Source organism: Entelurus aequoreus, linkage group LG21 (assembly GCF_033978785.1).
Source record: "Entelurus aequoreus isolate RoL-2023_Sb linkage group LG21, RoL_Eaeq_v1.1, whole genome shotgun sequence".
Lineage (NCBI taxonomy): Eukaryota > Metazoa > Chordata > Actinopteri > Syngnathiformes > Syngnathidae > Entelurus > Entelurus aequoreus.
In genome coordinates this window covers 27210396-27231911 of record NC_084751.1, presented here as the reverse complement: position 1 = coordinate 27231911, position 21516 = coordinate 27210396, and the positions used below count along the sequence as shown (strand labels likewise).

The 21516-nt window shown below is 44.9% G+C and overlaps 1 protein-coding gene across 1 annotated transcript in view; it reads right to left on the bottom strand.

The window, feature by feature from the left end:
* dym (dymeclin) overlaps positions 1 to 21516 on the bottom strand; it is a 162439-nt gene that overhangs the window by 88114 nt on the left and 52809 nt on the right. The window contains exon 14 of the mRNA XM_062031332.1: positions 13416 to 13515. Coding sequence (XP_061887316.1) covers positions 13416 to 13515 — 100 coding nt within the window. The remainder of the gene's footprint in view (positions 1 to 13415; positions 13516 to 21516) is intronic.

The following is a 21516-nucleotide window of genomic DNA, read 5'->3' as shown; positions in this document are numbered from 1 at the left end:
TGTATTACTGGCTGAAGCTCCACCTCTGAATTGAGAGTAGAAGGTCCTTTGAATTAAAGTACTACATTTGGCCGTTTGCAGCCTGAATCATTTGAATACGGTTCTCACCAAAGAACTATTTATGCCTATTCATTGTTGTTGGTTTAAAAAAAAAAAAAAAAAGGTCATGAAAAAACAGGTCATACGCGTTAAGTGCACATAAAACACTTTTGCTGTCAAGGGCTGTTAAATGCTATCAAGAGACGGATGGCTCCCAATCACAATAGTGACAATAGTATGTACATTTACGCATACTCGTCTGCCTCTCATCTACAGTCAGCAGGGTTGTGTTCCAAAGCGTGTCGAAAATCAGCATTATTATGCTTGTACAATAAGGGCCTGACCTACTAAAGGTTTGCGTGTATTAAAGCTGATCTACTAACTTGTGATCAGAGTATTTTGTGTTTGGTGAGCAAAATAAAGAGCGCAATCCATTTAACGTGTCTGTCTTCAATAGTATGCAGCACATATGCTGATTATCAAAACGCCTTTCAATTATTTATCTTACACAGTGTGATTTATCAAGACAAACTGTTTTGCGGGCTCAGTTTTGTACGTCTAAAGGGACGTACAAACTGGCAGTTGCACACATATGGCTGTGAAAATGGAGGCTTTTGAGCAGCAGCTACGTCGTACTTATGCCTGTCAGCATAACTGGACGGTCAAAAATATAAATATTAGACATACATTTGAACCTCGATTTACAAACCCCACTATATGCAAACTGTCGATTTACAAAAAACACTGAAAACAGGTTGCAGGTTACTAAAGCTCCACTTGGCTGCTGATGTATGATTTGTATTGGAAAAAGTCCATTCCAGGTTTTCAGCACACCTTTACCTTTGCACCATGTGCACATCCTTCAAATGCCTGAGAGGTGCTGCAACTAGGAATGGGCGAAACTGCCCAAAGATAGGTGTGCTAAGCTTGTGGCATTGTATTAAAAAAGACTCAAGGCTGTGATGGCTGCCAAAGATGCATCTACAAAGTATTGAGCAAAGGCTGTGTGTAGTCCGACGCTGTAGTCAATAAGCTCTTTCTTTTTCACTATGCTCTTGTTGTGGGGCAGACTGGTTTGTACATGCACATGCATCCTCAGCTGTTGCCATTTCTAAGAAAAATGTGCGTATAGTTCTAACTTATATATGTCAATAGACTCCATAAGGAAGCGCTAAAAACTACAGCATGGCTGGAGGGAAGATGAAGTGGAAGTGAAGGCTCGTAAATAAGACCACCCACAAAACGGCGCATCCTGAAGAGACGGTAAAAAAGTGGCTTGTAAATCATTCTATGCAAAATTTTGATTATGATTTGATGTTAAGTAGACCAGAAGGAAGTGTTTTGAATGAGGGGAAAAAAATCATAATATGACCCCTTTAGGGCAGCGTTTCTCAAAGTGTGGGGCGCGCCCCACTGGTGGGGAATAGAGACATGACAGGTGGGGGGCGAGGAACGGGAGGAAATTTCACTTAAAAAAATGTTTTTATTATTATATTGTTAGATTTTTTTTTTTACTATGCTTTCATTTTCTATACACACTGTAAATCACTTTGTGATTCTGTCTGTGAAATAAATAAATAAATAAATAAATCCGCTATATAAATAAATGTAAATAACTTATTTTTCCTGTAGGCTTTAAATTTCTAGGTAGGAGTGAAAGTTTGACAGACATAGCAACAGTAACTAATGGGGGCGGGGCTAAGCGGAACAAACTTTCGCGCTAATCATCCACTCATCGGGCAGAGAGCTGTGTCCATTCTTCTCCCCTTTGCCGCATCTTATCTGTGTGAGATAGGCTTTTCAGCTGTTGCTTCACTCAAAACGAAGTACAGGTCTCAGCTGTACATTGAGCATGACTTAAGAGTGACAGTGTCAAACCTGCAACCCCGATTTGAAAAGCTGTGCAGTGCAAAACAGGCTCATTGCAGCCACTAATGCTGGAGTACTGTAAAACTCATGTTCACTGCCCTGCCTTGCCAAATGCATAGCGCCTCCTTTTTTTTTTTTGCAAAGATTGCAAAGTGGCACTTTTATTTGATTTATTATTGAACTTGATGGAAGTTATTTGATTTATTATTGAACTTGATGCAAGTTATAACACTTTTATTTGATTTATTATTGAACTTGATGCAAGTTATAACACTTTTGTTTTATTTATTATTGAACTTGATGCAAGTTATTTGATTTATTATTGAACTTGATGCAAGTTATAACACTTTTATTTGATTTATTATTGAACTTGATGCAAGTTATAACACTTTTGTTTTATTTATTATTGAACTTGATGCAAGTTATTTGATTTATTATTGAACTTAATGCAAGTTATAACACTTGTATTTAATTTATTATTGAACTTGATGCAAGTTATAACACTTTTATTTGATTTATTATTGAACTTAATGCAAGTTATAAGACTTTTTTTGATTTATTATTGAACTTGATGCAAGTTATAACACTTTAGGCCTAGTGGTTAGAGTGTCCGCCCTGAGATCGGTAGGTTGGAGTTCAAATCCCAGCCGAGTTATACCAAAGACTATAAAAATGGGACCCATAACCTCCCTGCTTGGCACTCAGCAACAAAGGCTTGGAGTTGGGGGTTAAATCACCAAAATGATTCCCGGGCGCGGCGCCACTGCTGCCCACTGCTCCCCAAGGGGATGGGACAAATGCAGAGGACAAATTTCACCACATCTAGTGTGTGTGTGACAATCATTGGTACTTTAATCTTTAATTTAATCTTTAAATTTGATTTATTATTGAACTTGATGCAAGTTATAACACTTTGATTTATTATTGAACTTGATGCAAGTTATAACACATTTATTTGATTTATTATTGAACTTGATGCAAGTTATAACACTTTGATTTGTCGCACAGCAGCTAAATGAACACTTAGCGTCTAACAATCTCTGTGAACCTTTTCAATCCGGTTTCAGGGCAAATCACTCTAAGGAGACAGCCCTCGCAAAAACGGAAATGCTGATTATCGGTCCTGCTCAACACCGACATCTATTTAATAATACCACCTTAACATTTGACAACCAAACAATTAAACAAGGCGACTCGGTAAAGAATCTGGGTATTATCTTCGACCCAACTCTCTCGTTTGAGTCACACATTAAGAGTGTTACTAAAACGGCCTTCTTTCATCTCCGTAATATCGCTAAAATTTGTTCCATTTTGTCCACAAGCGATGCTGAGATCATTATCCATGCGTTCTTACATCTCGTCTTGATTACTGTAACGTTTTATTTTCGGGCCTCCCTATGTCTAGCATTAAAAGATTACAGATGGTACAAAATGCGGCTGCTAGACTTTTGACAAAAACAAGAAAGTTTGATCATATTACGCCTATACTGGCTCACTTGCACTGGCTTCCTGTGCACCTAAGATGCGACTTTAAGGTTTTACTACTTACGTATAAAATACTACACGGTTTAGCTCTTGCCTATCTTGCCGATTGTATTGTACCATATGTCCCGGCAAGAAATCTGCGTTCAAAGAACTCCGGCTTATTAGTGATTCCCAGAGCCCAAAAAAAGTCTGCGGGCTATAGAGCGTTTTCTATTCGGGCTCCAATACTATGGAATGCCCTCCCGGTAAAAGTTAGAGATGCTACCTCAGTAGAAGCATTTAAGTCTCATCTTAAAACTTATTTGTATACTCTAGCCTTTAAATAGACTCCCTTTTTAGACCAGTTGATCTGCCGTTTCTTTTCTTTTCTACTCTGCTGCCAACCCGGGGTGGATCGCTAGCCTGTCCATCGGATGGGGACATCTCTATGCTGCTGACCCGTCTCCGCTCGGGATGGTTCCTGCTGGCCCCACTATGGACTGGACTTTCGCTGATGTGTTGGACTTTCACAATATTGTGTCAGACCCACTCGACATCCATTGCTTTCGGTCTCCCCTAGAGGGGGGGGGAGGGGTGACCCACATATGCGGTCCTCTCCAAGGTTTCTCATAGTCATTCACATTGACGTCCCACTGGGGTGAGTTTTCCTTGCCCGTATGTGGGCTCTGTACCGAGGATGTCGTTGTGGCTTGTACAGCCCTTTGAGACACTTGTGATTTAGGGCTATATAAATAAACATTGATTGATTGATTGATTGATTGATTGATTATTAAACTTGATGCAAGTTATAAGACTTTTTTTGATTTATTATTGAACTTGATGCAAGTTATAACACTTTTATTTGATTTATAATTGAACTTGATGCAAGTTATAACACTTTGATTTATTATTGAACTTGATGCAAGTTATAACACTTTTATTTGATTTATTATTGAACTTGATGCAAGTTATAACACTTTGATTTATTATTGAACTTGATGCAAGTTATAACACTTTTTTTTGATTTATTATTGAACTTGATGCAAGTTATAACACTTTGATTAATTATTGAACTTGATGCAAGTTATAACACTTATTTGATTCATTATTGAACTTGATGCAAGTTATAACACTTTTTTTGATTTATTATTGAACTTGATGCAAGTTATAACACTTGTATTTGATTTATTATTGAACTTGATGCAAGTTATAACACTTTTTTTGATTTATTATTGAACTTGATGCAAGTTATAACACTTTTTTGATTTATTATTGAACTTGATGCAAGTTATAACACTTTGATTTATTATTGAACTTGATGCAAGTTATAACACTTTTATTTGATTTATTATTGAACTTGATGCAAGTAATAACACTTTTTTTGATTTATTATTGAACTTGATGCAAGTTATAACACTTTTATTTGATTTATTATTGAACTTGATGCAAGTTATAACACTTTTTTTGATTTATTATTGAACTTGATGCAAGTTATAACACTTTTGTTTTATTTATTATTGAACTTGATGCAAGTTATTTTATTTATTATTGAACTTGATGCAAGTTATACCACAGCTGCACAGTTATTTTATTGATTATTGAACTTGATGTTATTTGAGTTTGAATGTATACAACTTGATGTTACTTGATGTTCAATAAATTTGAAAATGTTAGACTTGGCATTAGCGTTCTGTTGGGGCGATGGGGGCAGGTGGGGCTTGAAAACTCCCCCATGTCCATAGTGGGGGATGACAAAAAAAGTTTGAGAACCACTGCTTTAGGGGATGTTTAAAACAAATTAAATTGAGCTACATGCAGTCTTAGGAGACCACATTAAACACACCCACTAATACCACACACAATTTTATAGGTTGCACACGCTGTTTAGGGCGTAGTATTTGGATCTTAGTCGATCAGTCACTAAGTGCACTGATTATATTACATCCGGAGATGCTTTCCTCTTCATTCACCTTAAGTGAATGGAGCCTTGGCCAGGAGGACTTGATATCATCAGATGGTATCCAGCGGTCATTGGGTGTTTCGACCCTGAACCATAACACCCTACCGCTGGTGGGCCGGCAGTGGTGGCCAAGTCACTGCCTATCTCCTCCTCCTGGCTTCCAGCTCATCTCGTCTCTCCTGCTCCATAACCAGCAAGAGGCTCTCTCTGCTGCCTCCCCCATCCTGCTAGCTGCTGTCTTTCTCTCCTTCCCTGTTATTCCCAAGGCTGTGAGCATTCTCCATACCGACTGGGCAGGGAATCCTCTGCAGCCGACCTCGACCGGGAACAACCATGCCTGCCATCCTTTTCCCCTGCAGTCATTCAAAAGGTCCTGGTATTTGGCACTTTTCCTTTCGAAGGCTTGGTCGCACCCTTCTTCCCATGGGACTGTGAGTTCTATGAGAATGATCTTCTTTGCCTCTTCAGACCACAGCACCACATCCGGTCTCAGGGTTGTCTGGACAACATGGGGGAACTGAAGCCTTCCTCCCAGGTCTACCTTCATGTCCCAAGAACGGGCCATTTGCAATAGGCTCTTCCTTGATGTTGCTGTGGTTGGTGGCTTTTCTCCCTCCCTCACAAACTGGATTGATGTTGTTCTCCCTTGTGGTTGCTGTTTCTTGCATCTCTGCTGCTCCAGGGTGTTAGCCAGTGTCATGAGCACCTTGTCATGACGCCATCTGTATCTCCCTTGGGTGAGTGCTGTTTTACACCCTGACTATGTGCGCCATGGTACCCTTCTGTCCGCAAAGCTTGCATAGTGGATCCTCTCTCATGCCCCATCTGTGCAAGTTTGTTGGAGTCGGGAGTGTGTCATACACTGATCTCAGCAAGAAAGAGATGCGGAATGGTTCCAGCTTCCATAGATCCGCCCACGTGATCTTTCTCTTGGGGAGGTCCCATTTGGTCCAGGCTCCCTGGGACGCTAGTTCCACTGCTCTGGATTTCCGACCTTCCTCTTCCAGGTTCCGTACTTCCTCCTGGATCATAGCTCTTCTTTCTCTGGGTTCTGCCTTACTCCACTGTTGGACATGGGAAGTTCCAAGACCTTGTCTTCCTGTGCATGGCGTTCCTATGATGTCACGTAGCCTCAACATGCTTTCAGCTTGTGCAACAGACGTGTCAGCTGCCCACTTGCGTCCTGATCTTGTAGTGACGCCTGCGTGTCTGACTTGTTCGTCCTGGGAGTCTCTGTATGTCATTAAGACTCTGCACTTTGCTACCTTGAATTCCTCCACCACGGATGACAAGGGAAGCTGGAGCTGTCCTGATCTTATGTAGAGGCCTACTGATGTGAAGCTTGGAGGGATTCCCAGCCATTTTCTGAGGTACTTATTGACCTTTCTCTCCACTCCTTCTACGCATGTCATAGGGATGTCATACACCGTCAACAGCCACATGAGTCTTGGTAACAGTCCATGTTGGTAGAGCCATATTTTGAATTTACCAGGGAGTCCTGATTTTTCAATCCTCCTCAGCCACTCCTCTGTCTGCTTCTCTGTACTGGTGATGTTGTTCCTGTCAGTAAGTGAGCTGTCAAACCACTTTCCAAGGCACTTTATAGGGTTCTCCTCAATCGATGGAATCACTTCTCCTTGCACTTGCAGCTTGAACCTGTTCGTCAGTTTACCTTTCCGGATAACCATGCTCCTTGATTTTTTGGGCTTAAACTTCATTCTGGACCATGTTGCCATGTGGTCCAGAACTGTTAGCACCCATCTCGCCTCCACATGGGTTGTGGTCGTCACGGTGAGATCGTCCATGTAACCTCTTATTGGGGGTTGTCGAATGCCTGATTCCATTGCTGGTCCTCTGGCTTCTTTCCCAGCAGCTGTTATGAGGAGGTTCATACCCATGATGAAGAGGATGGGGGAGATTGTGCATCCAGTTACGATTCCCTTTTCCAGGTTTTGCCACTGAGTTGTGAAATTGGCTGTTTTGAACCGTATCTGGATGCCTCCAAAGTAGCTGGTTATCATTCCCTTGATGTGCAGAGGGATGTGGTAATGGTTTAGTGCAGTGTGAATGAGGGTGTGAGGGATTGCTCCGTAGGCGTTAGCCAGATCGAGCCAGACAACAGTCAGGTTGCCTTTGCTTGCTTTGGCCTCCCGGATCATCTGACTGAGAACTCCGGTGTGTTCCAGGCATCCAGAGAAGCCTGGAATTCCACCTTTCTGGATAGAGGTGTCTACATATCCGTTCTCCGTCATGTATAAGGTCATCCTTTTTGCCAGTACAGAAAAGAAGATTTTGCCTTCTACGTTTAGAAGTGATATTGTACGGAATTGATTTATGGTTGAGGAGTTCCCTTCCTTTGGCACAAAACAGCCTTCTGCCCTCTTCCAGCATGATGGAATGGTGCCCTTTTTCCAGATCCTCCGGAACAGCATCCACAGCCTCCGAAGGAGCATCGGGCATTTCTTATACACCTTATAGGGTATACCACTGGGGCCGGGGGCAGATCCTGTTCTGGCCTTTTTCACCACCTCTTGGATTTCCTTCCAGGATGGTTGACTGATGTTGAGCTCCTTTCTTGGTTTTTCCAAGCTGTCGACGTTATGGTTGGCACCCAGGGCCTGGTTTTTGCAGGTGTCATTGTGGGTTTCCCTTAAGAACGCCTCCACATCTTCCCTCGAGCTGGTCAGCATTCCGGATTTTGCTTCACCCAGTAGTTTCCTGGTGAATCTGAAAGGGTCTTTGGTGAACTGTGCTCTTCTGTTCTCCCTCTCCTTCCTCCTCTTCCGAATGCTTTCTGCTCTACGGAGTCTACAAAGACGTTCCCGGAGTTGCCTTGTCAGATCCTTGATGCCTTCCTTTTCCTCGACTGTGGCTCTTTTGAACTGTTTGTTTAGAGTTTTAATTTCCTTCCTTAGGCGATGGATTTCTCTTTCTCTTCTGCTTGGCTGATGCGCCATTTTGGTGTTACCCTTCTTGTCCTCCATCCCAAAACGCTCCCTTGCCAGATTGTACGTTATTGTTGTGAGTGTATTGACTTTCTGTTCAGCTGTTCCTGCTAGTGTGGCTTCTAGCACTTTGTCGAGGTCTTCATCTAGTTGGTTCCATTCTTTGGTGTCACTCATCTTAGGCCACTTAATTCGTTCTCTCGCAGGGTGGGTTTGGCTCTCTGCAGAGGTATGGGGTGGATCCCGCCTGAGGTCTTGAGGTGGCCCAGGTGCTCAAGCAATATTCTGCCGTTAGATAAAGGCTTAAGATCAATAGGGTTGTCCAAAATAAGTTAACTCATGTGATTAATCACAAAGAAGTATCGCACCCCAGATCACACCTCACTCCTACCCACTTCTCCAAAGTGGGCTGGCTCAGGGTGGAGGACAGAGTAAAATAACTTGCACTGAGCCTTCCATCCATCCAACCACCAATCCATCTTCTTCCGCTTATCCGAGGTCGGGTCGCGGGGGCAGCAGCTTAAGCAGGGAAGCCCAGACTTCCCTCTCCCCAGCCACTTCGTACAGCTCCTCCCGGGGGATCCCGAGGCGTTCCCAGGCCAGCCGGGAGACATAGTCTTCCCAACGTGTCCTGGGTCTTCCCCGTGGCTTCCTACCGGTCGGACGTGCCCTAAACACCTCCCTAGGGAGGCGTTCGGGTGGCATCCTGACCAGATGCCCGAACCACCTCATCTGGCTCCTCTCGATATGGAGGAGCAGCGACTTTACTTTGAGCTCCCCCCGGATGGCAGAGCTTCTCACCCTATCTCTAAGGGAGAGCCCCGCCACCCGGCGGAGGAAACTCATTTCGGCCGCTTGTACCCGTGATCTTGTCCTTTCGGTCATAACCCAAAGCTCATGACCAAAGGTGAGGATGGGAACGTAGATCGACCGGTAAATTGAGAGCTTTGCCTTCCGGCTCAGCTCCTTCTTCACCACAACGGATCGATACAGCGTCCGCATTACTGAAGACGCCGCACCGATCCGCCTGTCGATCTCACGATCCACTCTTCCCTCACTCGTGAACAAGACTCCGAGGTACTTAACTCCTCCACTTGGGGCAGGGTCTCCTCCGCAACCCGGAGATGGCACTCCACCCTTTTCCGGGCGAGAACCATGGATTCGGACTTGGAGGTGCTGATTCTCATCCCAGTCGCTTCACACTCAGCTGCGAACCGATCCAGCGAGAGCTGAAGATCCTGGCCAGATGAAGCCATCAGGACCACATCATCTGCAAAAAGCAGAGACCTAATCCTGCAGCCACCAAACCAGATCCCCTCAACGCCTTGACTGCGCCTAGAAATTCTGTCCATAAAAGTTATGAACAGAATCGGTGACAAAGGGCAGCCTTGGCGGAGTCCAACCCTCACTGGAAACGTGTCCGACTTACTGCCGGCGATGCGGACCAAACTCTGGCACTGATCATACAGGGAGCGGACCGCCACAATCAGACAGTCCGATACCCCATACTCTCTGAGCACTCCCCACAGGACTTCCCGAGGGACACGGTGTAATGCCTTCTCCAAGTCCACAAAACACATGTAGACTGGTTGGGCAAACTCCCATGCACCCTCAAGGACCCTGCCGAGAGTATAGAGCTGGTCCACAGTTCCACGACCAGGACGGAAACCACACTGTTCCTCCTGAATCCGAGGTTCGACTATCCGGCGTAGCCTCCTCTTCAGCACACCTGAATAGACCTTACCGGGAAGGCTGAGGAGTGTGATCCCACGATAGCTAGAACACACCCCCCAGTTCCCCTTCTTAAAGAGAGGAACCACCACCCCGGTCTGCCAATCCAGAGGTACCGCCCCCGATGCCCACGCGATGCTGCAGAGTCTTGTCAACCAAGACAGCCCCACAGCATCCAGAGCCTTAAGGAACTCCGGGCGGATCTCATCCACCCCCGGGGCCTTGCCACAGAGGAGCTTTTTAACTACCTCAGCAACCTCAGCCCCAGAAATAGGAGAGCCCACCACAGATTCCCCAGGCACTGCTTCCTCATAGGAAGACGTGTTGGTAGGATTGAGGAGGTCTTCGAAGTATTCCCTCCACCGATCCACAACATCCGCAGTCGAGGTCAGCAGAACACCATCCTCACCATACACAGTGTTGATAGTGCACTGCTTCCCCTTCCTGAGGCGGCGGATGGTGGTCCAGAATCTCTTCGAAGCCGTCCGGAAGTCGTTTTCCATGGCTTCCCCGAACTCCTCCCATGTCCGAGTTTTTGCCTCCGCGACCGCCGAAGCCGCACACCGCTTGGCCTGTCGGTACCTGTCCGCTGCCTCAGGAGTCCTATGAGCCAAAAGAACCCGATAGGACTCCTTCTTCAGCTTGACGGCATCCCTCACCGCCGGTGTCCACCAACGGGTTCTAGGATTACCGCCACGACAGGCACCAACTACCTTGCGGCCACAGCTCCAATCAGCCGCCTTGACAATAGAGGCGCGGAACATGGTCCATTCGGACTCAATGTCCAGCACCTCCCTCGTGACATGTTCAAAGTTCTTCCGGAGGTGGGAATTGAAACTCTCTCTGACAGGAGACTCTGCCAGACGTTCCCAGCAAACCCTCACAATGCGTTTGGGCCTGCCAGGTCTGTCCGGCATCCTCCCCCACCATCGCAGCCAACTCACCACCAGGTGGTGATCGGTAGAAAGCTCCGCCCCTCTCTTCACCCGAGTGAGGCCGCAAATCCGACGACACAACTACAAAGTCGATCATGGAACTGCGGCCTAGGGTGTCCTGGTGCCAAGTGCACATATGGACACCCTTATGTTTGAACATGGTGTTCGTTATGGACAATCTGTGACGGGCACAAAAGTCCAATAACAAAACGCCACTCGGGTTCAGATCCGGTCAGCCATTCTTCCCAATCACGCCTCTCCAGGTTTCACTGTCGCTGCCAACATGAGCGTTGAAGTCCCCCAGTAGAACGAGGGAATCACCCGGGGGAGCACTCTCAAGTACTCCCTCGAGTGAATCCAAAAAGGGTGGGTACTCTGAGCTGTGGTTTGGCGTGTAAGCGCAAACCACAGTCAGGACCCGTTCCCCCACCCGAAGGCGGAGGGAAGCTACCCTCTCGTCCACCGGGTTGAACTCCAACATGCAGGCTCTGAGCCGGGGGGCAACAAGAATTGCCACCCCAGCCCGTCGCCTCTCACTGCCGGCAACGCCAGAGTAGAAGAGAGTCCAGCCCCTCTCGAGAGAACTGGTTCCAGAGCCCTTGCTGTGCGTCGAAGTGAGTCCGACTATGTTTAGTCGGAACTTCTCCACCTGAGCCTAGTCTACAAAATCCGCTACACCTCCCTGAGACCGAAGTACATGTCAAACTACTTCCTTAACGTAAATGACTGCCATAACCACAACACCAGAAGTAGCTCCAATAACCACGTTAAACCCAGATTCCGATCTAACAAAGGTCTTAACTCATTCTCCTTCTATGCCACATCAATATGGAATGCACTCCCAACAGGTGTAAAAGAAAGTGCATCTCTATCCTCCTTCAAAACCGCACTAAAAGAACACCTCCAGGCAACTTCAACCCTAAACTAACACCCTCCCGTCCTCATCATACCTCTTCAGATTGTAAATAATCAAATGTAAATAATGAAATGTAGACACTTTTTCTTATACTTTCTGATCTCTCTCTCTGTGTCCACTACTTGCTGTACATATCCTACCAAGTCAGTCCTACATTGTTCCAATGTCCATTTCTCTGATGATGCAATAGTTGATGACTGAAGTGTTGTTACCAAGCAAACCTAACCCCCCCCCCTCCCCCCCCTCCATATCCCGCACCCCAGATTGTAAATAATGTAAATAATTCAATGTATATACTCTGATGATTAACTTGTGTGATGACTGTTATGACAATAGTATATATCTGTATCATGAATCAATTTAAGTGGACCCCGACTTAAACAAGTTGAAACACTTATTCGGGTGTTACCATTTAGTGGTCAATTGTACAGAATATGTACTTCACTGTAAAACCTACTAATAAAAGTTCCAATCAATCAATAAATCAGATTAATCACGCAATTTATTGATGCTCTTTTTAACTTAACCACAAATGGTTACCTAAAAGGTGGCACAAGTTCTTATATGGTCAGTGATCAGGTCAGTGCATACTTTAGTGCAAAAGATGAGTGAGACTCCTACTGGTGTGCTTGCTGGCAAATTTCACTCCAAAATACACCCCGACTAGGATTCAGATAAAACTGTTACTAGGTTTTGAGGGGGGGAAAAAACATGATGCGCATTCAAGTAACACATTAAAAAATGTCCCTGGATGACATTCTGACAATAACAGTTGTGTCCAAATGTGGTCTTTTTTATGTTAATTTAAATTATGCAAGCGATTACTTGTGAATAATCTAGATTAATCAAAATTCAAAAGTGTGATTATTCTGCTAAAAGAATTTAATCATATGACACCACTACTATAAATATATAATTAATTATATGATACAAAATAATTACAACTAGAATATGCAATTTCGGGATAAATTGCGTGTGAATGCTGAAATGCGCAAATCAAACTGAAATGCTAATGTTAGCATGCTAACTCGTAGCATGCATCAAGTTATATGACTGAGGTATATGGCTGCAAAATTAGCAACAAAAAAGTTATCACGCTAATCTTAACATAATAAATAAATTTCTTTTTGGTATGGAATATGATATACTTTTCAGCATTCACACAATTGTAACCATTATTGAAATATAAAATTAAATGACTATTACATTGAATGAACAATTGTGACAACACTTAAAAAAAGACAGGCTGAAAAAATACAATATTTTTTTTTTTTTAAATGACATTTCCCCACCAAATTCCAAATTTTATGTTTGCATGTGGGTAACAGTCCAAAATGCATGTTTTTATACTACTGTATATTCACCCTTTCTGAAGTACAGGAAGCTCCGCATTGCAAATTACAGTCAAACATTTCATGCTTGTATCAGCGGTGTTGCCTTTCATATAACTCTGTTTAATAATTGGATTCCGTACGGTTTTACTTAACAAGTTAGATGATTAGCATATCATCAGAAGCATTGTGTATCTATGTAAAGTAATGTGTATTATTACTCACATAGTCGGGCAGAGTGGTGTTCTCTCCCTGTCTGCCTCTTAGACTCTGTGTTGCCTGTTCCAGGACCTTGTTGTGCTTCTTGGAAAGCAAAGCAAATAAACTGCAAGAGACACGGAAACACAGACACATAGAAAGGGATGAGGTCATTATCACAACTACCATATTTTACCACTGTATATGTGTGCATAGAATTTTTTATTTCCGTTTTATAAGCCTCCCACTGAATGTGAGATGTCGACAGCTTTGCCTTCCCCTTTTGTCCCCTTTATGTGTACATGTGTGTATGACAGGGCTGCATGATTGTATGTGATGGCTGAACATGGACATAAATCAGGAGTTATAGTCTGCTTGGGCGGCCTTGGACACACGCACACACACACACGCACACGCACACACACACACACACACCCACACACACACACACACACACACACACACACACACACACACACACACACACACACACACACACACATTAATGGTCACAGTAAACTGACAACAGTACAACTCATGCGGTCACAAAAGAAGAATTATAGTTTTTTTTCCATATGGGCTGTATTCAATTGATATTGTCCTTTAGGCTAGACTCCAAACAAGAAAACAGCCAACACACACCCGTCATGTTCACCTGGGACAAATATGGAGGTCAAGGAAGTCACGTAAATTAGCACAATACATGCAAGTCAATGAAAGCCGAAGAAAATCTCCCCCGAGGGAAGACAGCGGTGGCCTTTAACGCTACACCTGTTCATCTGTCAGCACTAGAAATAATACACACACACACACACACAGACATTAATTTGGAGATATTTAAGAAGCTCACAAGAACCTTTGTCCACACCTCTGTTAAGCCAATATAAACTGTTGTACTGTTTAGGATGGGTTATATTTCGAATGAGAAATGAGCTCCAGCTGGGACCCTTATGCACAATAACACACTGTGTATGAATGTGTGCGTGTGTGTGTGTGTGTGTGTGTGTGTGTGTGTGCGTGTGTCCGTGTGACAGACTGTTATGGTAACGGGCGACACAGGCGGACTTCCACACTGCTGCTCCGAGGCCCAGATCACTCATGAAGCTGAAGTAATGACAGACCGACTCACTGTGTGAACGCCTCAACAGGGACTGTGTTGTGTTTGGACACACACTGGGAAGCTTTTGTATGCATATATTTCCTATTGCTGCATGTAATGCTGGGATTTAATGACAATTATTGATGAAGAAAATGGGTTACCTTTCATGACTTACTAAAGGAAAAACAGAGCTTCGCTAACTGAAACAAATCTGCATTCTTTACACACTAAGAATGTTAAATTTTTGGTTCTTTGTGTATGTGAGTTTGAATGAGGTGTAGTCAAGGGGTGGCAAAGCTATTACAGGTAAAAGCCAGTAAATTACAATATTTTGAAAAACTTGATTTATTTCAGTAATTGCATTCAAAAGGTGTAACTTGTACATTATATTTATTCATTGCACACAGACTGATGCATTCAAATGTTTATTTCATTTAATTTTGATGATTTGAAGTGGCAACAAATGAAAATCCAAAATTCCGTGTGTCACAAAATTAGAATATTACTTAAGGCTAATACAAAAAAGGGATTTTTAGAAATGTTGGCCAACTGAAAAGTATGAAAATGAAAAATATGAGCATGTACAATACTCAATACTTGGTTGGAGCTCCTTTTGCCTCAATTACTGCGTTAATGCGGCGTGGCATGGAGTCGATGAGTTTCTGGCACTGCTCAGGTGTTATGAGAGCCCAGGTTGCTCTGATAGTGGCCTGCAACTCTTCTGCGTTTTTGGGTCTGGCATTCTGCATCTTCCTTTTCACAATACCCCACAGATTTTCTATGGGGCTAAGGTCAGGGGAGTTGGCGGGCCAATTTAGAACAGAAATACCATGGTCCGTAAACCAGGCACGGGTAGATTTTGCGCTGTGTGCAGGCGCCAAGTCCTGTTGGAACTTGAAATCTCCATCTCCATAGAGCAGGTCAGCAGCAGGAAGCATGAAGTGCTCTAAAACTTGCTGGTAGACGGCTGCGTTGACCCTGGATCTCAGGAAACAGAGTGGACCGACACCAGCAGATGACATGGCACCCCAAACCATCACTGATGGTGGAAACTACACTAGACTTCAGGCAACGTGGATCCTGTGCCTCTCCTGTCTTCCTCCAGACTCTGGGACCTCGATTTCCAAAGGAAATGCAAAATTTGCTTTCGTCAGAAAACATGACTTTGGACCACTCAGCAGCAGTCCAGCTCTTTTTTCCAGGGTCAACGCAGCCGTCTACCAGCAAGTTTTAGAGCACTTCATGCTTCCTGCTGCTGACCTGCTCTATGGAGATGGAGATTTCAAGTTCCAACAGGACTTGGCGCCTGCACACAGCGCAAAATCTACCCGTGCCTGGTTTACGGACCATGGTATTTCTGTTCTAAATTGGCCCGCCAACTCCCCTGACCTTAGCCCCATAGAAAATCTGTGGGGTATTGTGAAAAGGAAGATGCAGAATGCCAGACCCAAAAACGCAGAAGAGTTGAAGGCCACTATCAGAGCAACCTGGGCTCTCATAACACTTGAGCAGTGCCAGAAACTCATCGACTCCATGCCACGCCGCATTAACGCAGTAATTGAGGCAAAAGGAGCTCCAACCAAGTATTGAGTATTGTACATGCTCATATTTTTCATTTTCATACTTTTCAGTTGGCCAACATTTCTAAAAATCCCTTTTTTGTATTAGCCTTAAGTAATATTCTAATTTTGTGACACACGGAATTTTGGATTTTCATTTGTTGCCACTTCAAATCATCAAAATTAAATGAAATAAACATTTGAATGCATCAGTCTGTGTGCAATGAATAAATATAATGTACAAGTTACACCTTGTGAATGCAATTACTGAAATAAATCAAGTTTTTCAAAATATTCTAATTTACTGGCTTTTACCTGTACATGTTGATGCAGATCTGGATGAAGGTTTGAAACCAAGATTTAGTATTATTGATGGAGGTTTGATGGAATATTCAACTAAAAAATGGTGGACATTTCGTTTTCATCTTTATTTGTTTGGCAGTGGGATCAGTTTCTCAATATGCAATATCGCCACTGACAGAGCGAGAGTGGAACAGGATTGACCACAACGGATGACTTGAATTTATTTGTTTTACATTCATGGCACAAGTTCACAAACAGATTTACTCGGCCGCTTCCTGTTTTATTTCTCTTGGGCAGATAAATGTAGAGCTCAGTGAAGAATACCATACTGACCCAAATACTATGAATATATATATATATACACATATATATATATGTATGTATGTATATATATACATATACATATACATATATATATATATATATATATATATATATATATATATATATATATATATATATATATATATATACACATCCATATATATATGTATATATATATATATATATATATATATATATATATATATATATATATATATATATATATAGAAGACCTCAATGAAAAATAAAACCTATGGACCCAGATTTCCCTCGCCCGGACGCGGGTCACCGGGGCCCCCCTCTGGAGCCAGGCCCGGAGGTGGGGCACGATGGCGAGCGCCTGGTGGCCGGGCCTGTCCCCATGGGGCCCGGCCGGGCACAGCCCGAAGAGGCAACGTGGGTTCCCCCTCCAATGGGCTCACCACCCATAGCACGGGTCATAGAGGTCGGGTGCGATGTGAGCTGGGCGGCAGCCGAAGGCAGGGCACTTGGCGGTCCGATCCTCGGCTACAGAAGCTAGCTCTTGGGACGTGGAACGTCACCTCGCTGGGGGGGAAGGAGCCTGAGCTAGTGCGCGAGGTGGAGAAGTTCCGACTAGACATAGTCGGACTCACTTCGACGCACAGCAAGGGCTCTGGAACCAGTTCTCTCGAGAGGGGCTGGACTCTCTTCTACTCTGGCGTTGCCGGCAGTGAGAGGCGACGGGCTGGGGTGGAAATTCTTGTTGTCCCCCGGCTCAGAGCCTGCATGTTGGAGTTCAACCCGGTAGACGAGAGGGTAGCTTCCCTCCGCCTTCGGGTGGGGGAACGGGTCCTGACTGTGGTTTGCGCTTACGCGCCAAACCGCAGCTCAGAGTACCCACCCTTTTTGGATTCACTCGAGGGAGTACTTGAGAGTGCTCCCCTGGGTGATTCCCTCGTTCTACTGGGGGACTTCAACGCTCATGTTGGCAGCGACAGTGATACCTGGAGAGGCGTGATTGGGAAGAATGGCTGCCCGGATCTGAACCCGAGCGGTGTTTTGTTATTGAAATTTTGTGCCCGTCACAGATTGTCCATAACAAACACCATGTTCAAACATAAGGGTGTCCATAAGGGCACTTGGCACCAGGACACCCTAGGCCGCAGTTCCATGATCGACTTTGTAGTTGTGTCGTCGGATTTGCGGCCTCATGTTTTGGACACTCGGGTGAAGAGAGGGGCGGAGCTTTCTACCGATCACCACCTGGTGGTGAGTTGGCTGCGATGGTGGGGGAGGATGCCGGACAGACCTGGCAGGCCCAAACGCATTGTGAGGGTTTGCTGGGAACGTCTGGCAGAGTCTCCTGTCAGAGAGAGTTTCAATTCCCACCTCCGGAAGAACATTGAACATGTCACGAGGGAGGTGCTGGACATTGAGTCCGAATGGACCATGTTCCGCACCTCTATTGTCGAGGCGGCTGATTGGAGCTGTGGCCGCAAGGTAGTTGGTGCCTGTCGTGGCGGTAATCCTAGAACCCGTTGGTGGACACCGGCGGTGAGGGATGCCGTCAAGCTGAAGAAGGAGTCCTATCGGGTTCTTTTGGCTCATAGGACTCCTGAGGCAGCGGACAGGTACCGACAGGCCAAGCGGTGTGTGGCTTCGGCGGTCGCGGAGGCAAAAACTCGGACATGGGAGGAGTTCGGGGAAGTCATGGAAAACGACTTCCGGACGGCTTCGAAGCGATTCTGGACCACCATCCGCCGCCTCAGGAAGGGGAAGCAGTGCACTATCAACACCGTGTATGGTGAGGATGGTGTTCTGCTGACCTCGACTGCGGATGTTGTGGATCGGTGGAGGGGATACTTCGAAGACCTCCTCAATCCCACCAACACGTCTTCCTATGAGGAAGCAGTGCCTGGGGAATCTGTGGTGGGCTCTCCTATTTCTGGGGCTGAGGTTGCTGAGGTAGTTAAAAAGCTCCTCGGTGGCAAGGCCCCGGGGGTGGATGAGATCCGCCCGGAGTTCCTTAAGGCTCTGGATGCTGTGGGGCTGTCTTGGTTGACAAGACTCTGCAGCATCGCGTGGGCATCGGGGGCGGTACCTCTGGATTGGCAGACCGGGGTGGTGGTTCCTCTCTTTAAGAAGGGGAACCGGAGGGTGTGTTCTAACTATCGTGGGATCACACTCCTCAGCCTTCCCGGTAAGGTCTATTCAGGTGTGCTGGAGAGGAGGCTACGCCGGATAGTCGAACCTCGGATTCAGGAGGAACAGTGTGGTTTTCGTCCTGGTCGTGGAACTGTGGACCAGCTCTATACTCTCGGCAGGGTCCTTGAGGGTGCATGGGAGTTTGCCCAACCAGTCTACATGTGTTTTGTGGATTTGGAGAAGGCATTAGACCGTGTCCCTCGGGAAGTCCTGTGGGGAGTGCTCAGAGAGTATGGGGTATCGGACTGTCTGATTGTGGCGGTCCGCTCCCTGTATGATCAGTGCCAGAGTTTGGTCCGCATTGCCGGCAGTAAGTCGGACACGTTTCCAGTGAGGGTTGGACTCCGCCAAGGCTGCCCTTTGTCACCGATTCTGTTCATAACTTTTATGGACAGAATTTCTAGGCGCAGTCAAGGCGTTGAGGGGATCTGGTTTGGTGGCTGCAGGATTAGGTCTCTGCTTTTTGCAGATGATGTGGTCCTGATGGCTTCATCTGGCCAGGATCTTCAGCTCTCGCTGGATCGGTTCGCAGCTGAGTGTGAAGCGACTGGGATGAGAATCAGCACCTCCAAGTCCGAATCCATGGTTCTCGCCCGGAAAAGGGTGGAGTGCCATCTCCGGGTTGCGGAGGAGACCCTGCCCCAAGTGGAGGAGTTCAAGTACCTCGGAGTCTTGTTCACGAGTGAGGGAAGAGTGGATCGTGAGATCGACAGGCGGATCGGTGCGGCGTCTTCAGTAATGCGGACGCTGTATCGATCCGTTGTGGTGAAGAAGGAGCTGAGCCGGAAGGCAAAGCTCTCAATTTACCGGTCGATCTACGTTCCCATCCTCACCTATGGTCATGAGCTTTGGGTTATGACCGAAAGGACAAGATCATGGGTACAAGCGGCCGAAATGAGTTTCCTCCGCCGGGTGGCGGGGCTCTCCCTTAGAGATAGGGTGAGAAGCTCTGCCATCCGGGGGGAGCTCAAAGTAAAGCCGCTGCTCCTCCACATCGAGAGGAGCCAGATGAGGTGGTTCGGGCATCTGGTCAGAATGCCACCCAAACGCCTCCCTAGGGAGGTGTTTAGGGCACGTCCGACCGGTAGGAGGCCACGGGGAAGACCCAGGACACGTTGGGAAGACTATGTCTCCCGGCTGGCCTGGGAACGCCTCGGGATCCCCCGGGAGGAGCTGGACGAAGTGGCTGGGGAGAGGGAAGTCTGGGCTTCCCTGCTTAAGCTGCTGCCCCCGCGACCCGACCTCGGATAAGCGGAAGAAGATGGATGGATGGATGGATGTATATATATATATATATATATATATATATATATATATATATAACAATGGCGTGCGGTGAGGTTAATGTCTGGTGAGGCACTTGCTGGACATCCAGCCTTTGCGTGTGTACCACACCGTTTGAAAAGAACGAGTCTTCTGTCCCGAAGTCAAAAGCAAACCTTTTAGCTCCGGCGTTGGTCTACCTCTAATTATTACCTCCTGCTTCGATTGAAAGTCCAGCTTAGAAAACTGTTTTATTTTACATATGTAATCCTCCATGTTTTTAATAAAAGTTCAGGCGAGAGGAAATTAAAAAAACGCTGCACTTATTATTGCTAACTTTTTTTTTCTTTATTTTTTTTTTTTCCTTCTGCGGCAAGGAATGATCTCTGGGATCACTACCGCCCTCTACCACCAGGAGGCCGGATTACTGCGAGCCTCAGACAGTACGTCTTTGGCAGCAGTTTTATGAATGCTCAGCTGAAAAAATACGTTACACACATACAGTTGTTGACAAAATACACTGTACATTATATACCTCAGCTAACTAAACAATGGAAATGTATAATATAATTCATATAGCAATACAGTCTCACTGCACAGCAGGCCAGCAGTTAGCCGAGTCATTGCGCACAATCCATGTTGAGGCACAAATCAGTGACGTGCCTCAACTGGCTGCTGATCACCGCACCGTCTCTTCTCAGTATTTGAACGGCAAATGTGAAAATAAAAATAAAAATAATCTAAAACTGGTGAAGTTAAATGGAAAATAACTTTAGTATAATCACTGGATACATATAACAATTTTAAAAAAAAATTTTTCTTTTTACATTTTTTTTCTTTCCATGATGGCAGGTGAGATCCCGCCTCCCCTGCCTCTAGTGACTGCACGCCACTGATATATATATATATATATATATATATATATATATATATATATATATATATATATATATATATATATATATATATATATATATATATATATATATATATATATATATATATATATATATATATATATATATATATATATATATACTGTATATATCCCAGTCAAACTCAAATAAAAAAAATAATAATGTAAAAACTAAAATAAATAACAATTGGAAGAAAGCAATGAAAAACAATATATTTCTTAGGTGCTCCACAGTTGTTGGCATCACTGTTCACCATCCATAACTCAATCAATGTTCCCTTTTTCTATATAGTCGGCCCTTGCACATCTTACGTCAGATATTGCGGCTACACCACATCGCTACAAATTAAGCATTTTCAAGCATAAAATTGTCAAAATAAACTATAAATATCAACACTTCAGCAGAATTGCCCGCTAGAGGAGACCAAACAAATCAGAGCTCGCTGTTCAGTATCGTGGCCACTGATTGGCTCAGCCTCAGACAGCATTACTATATTG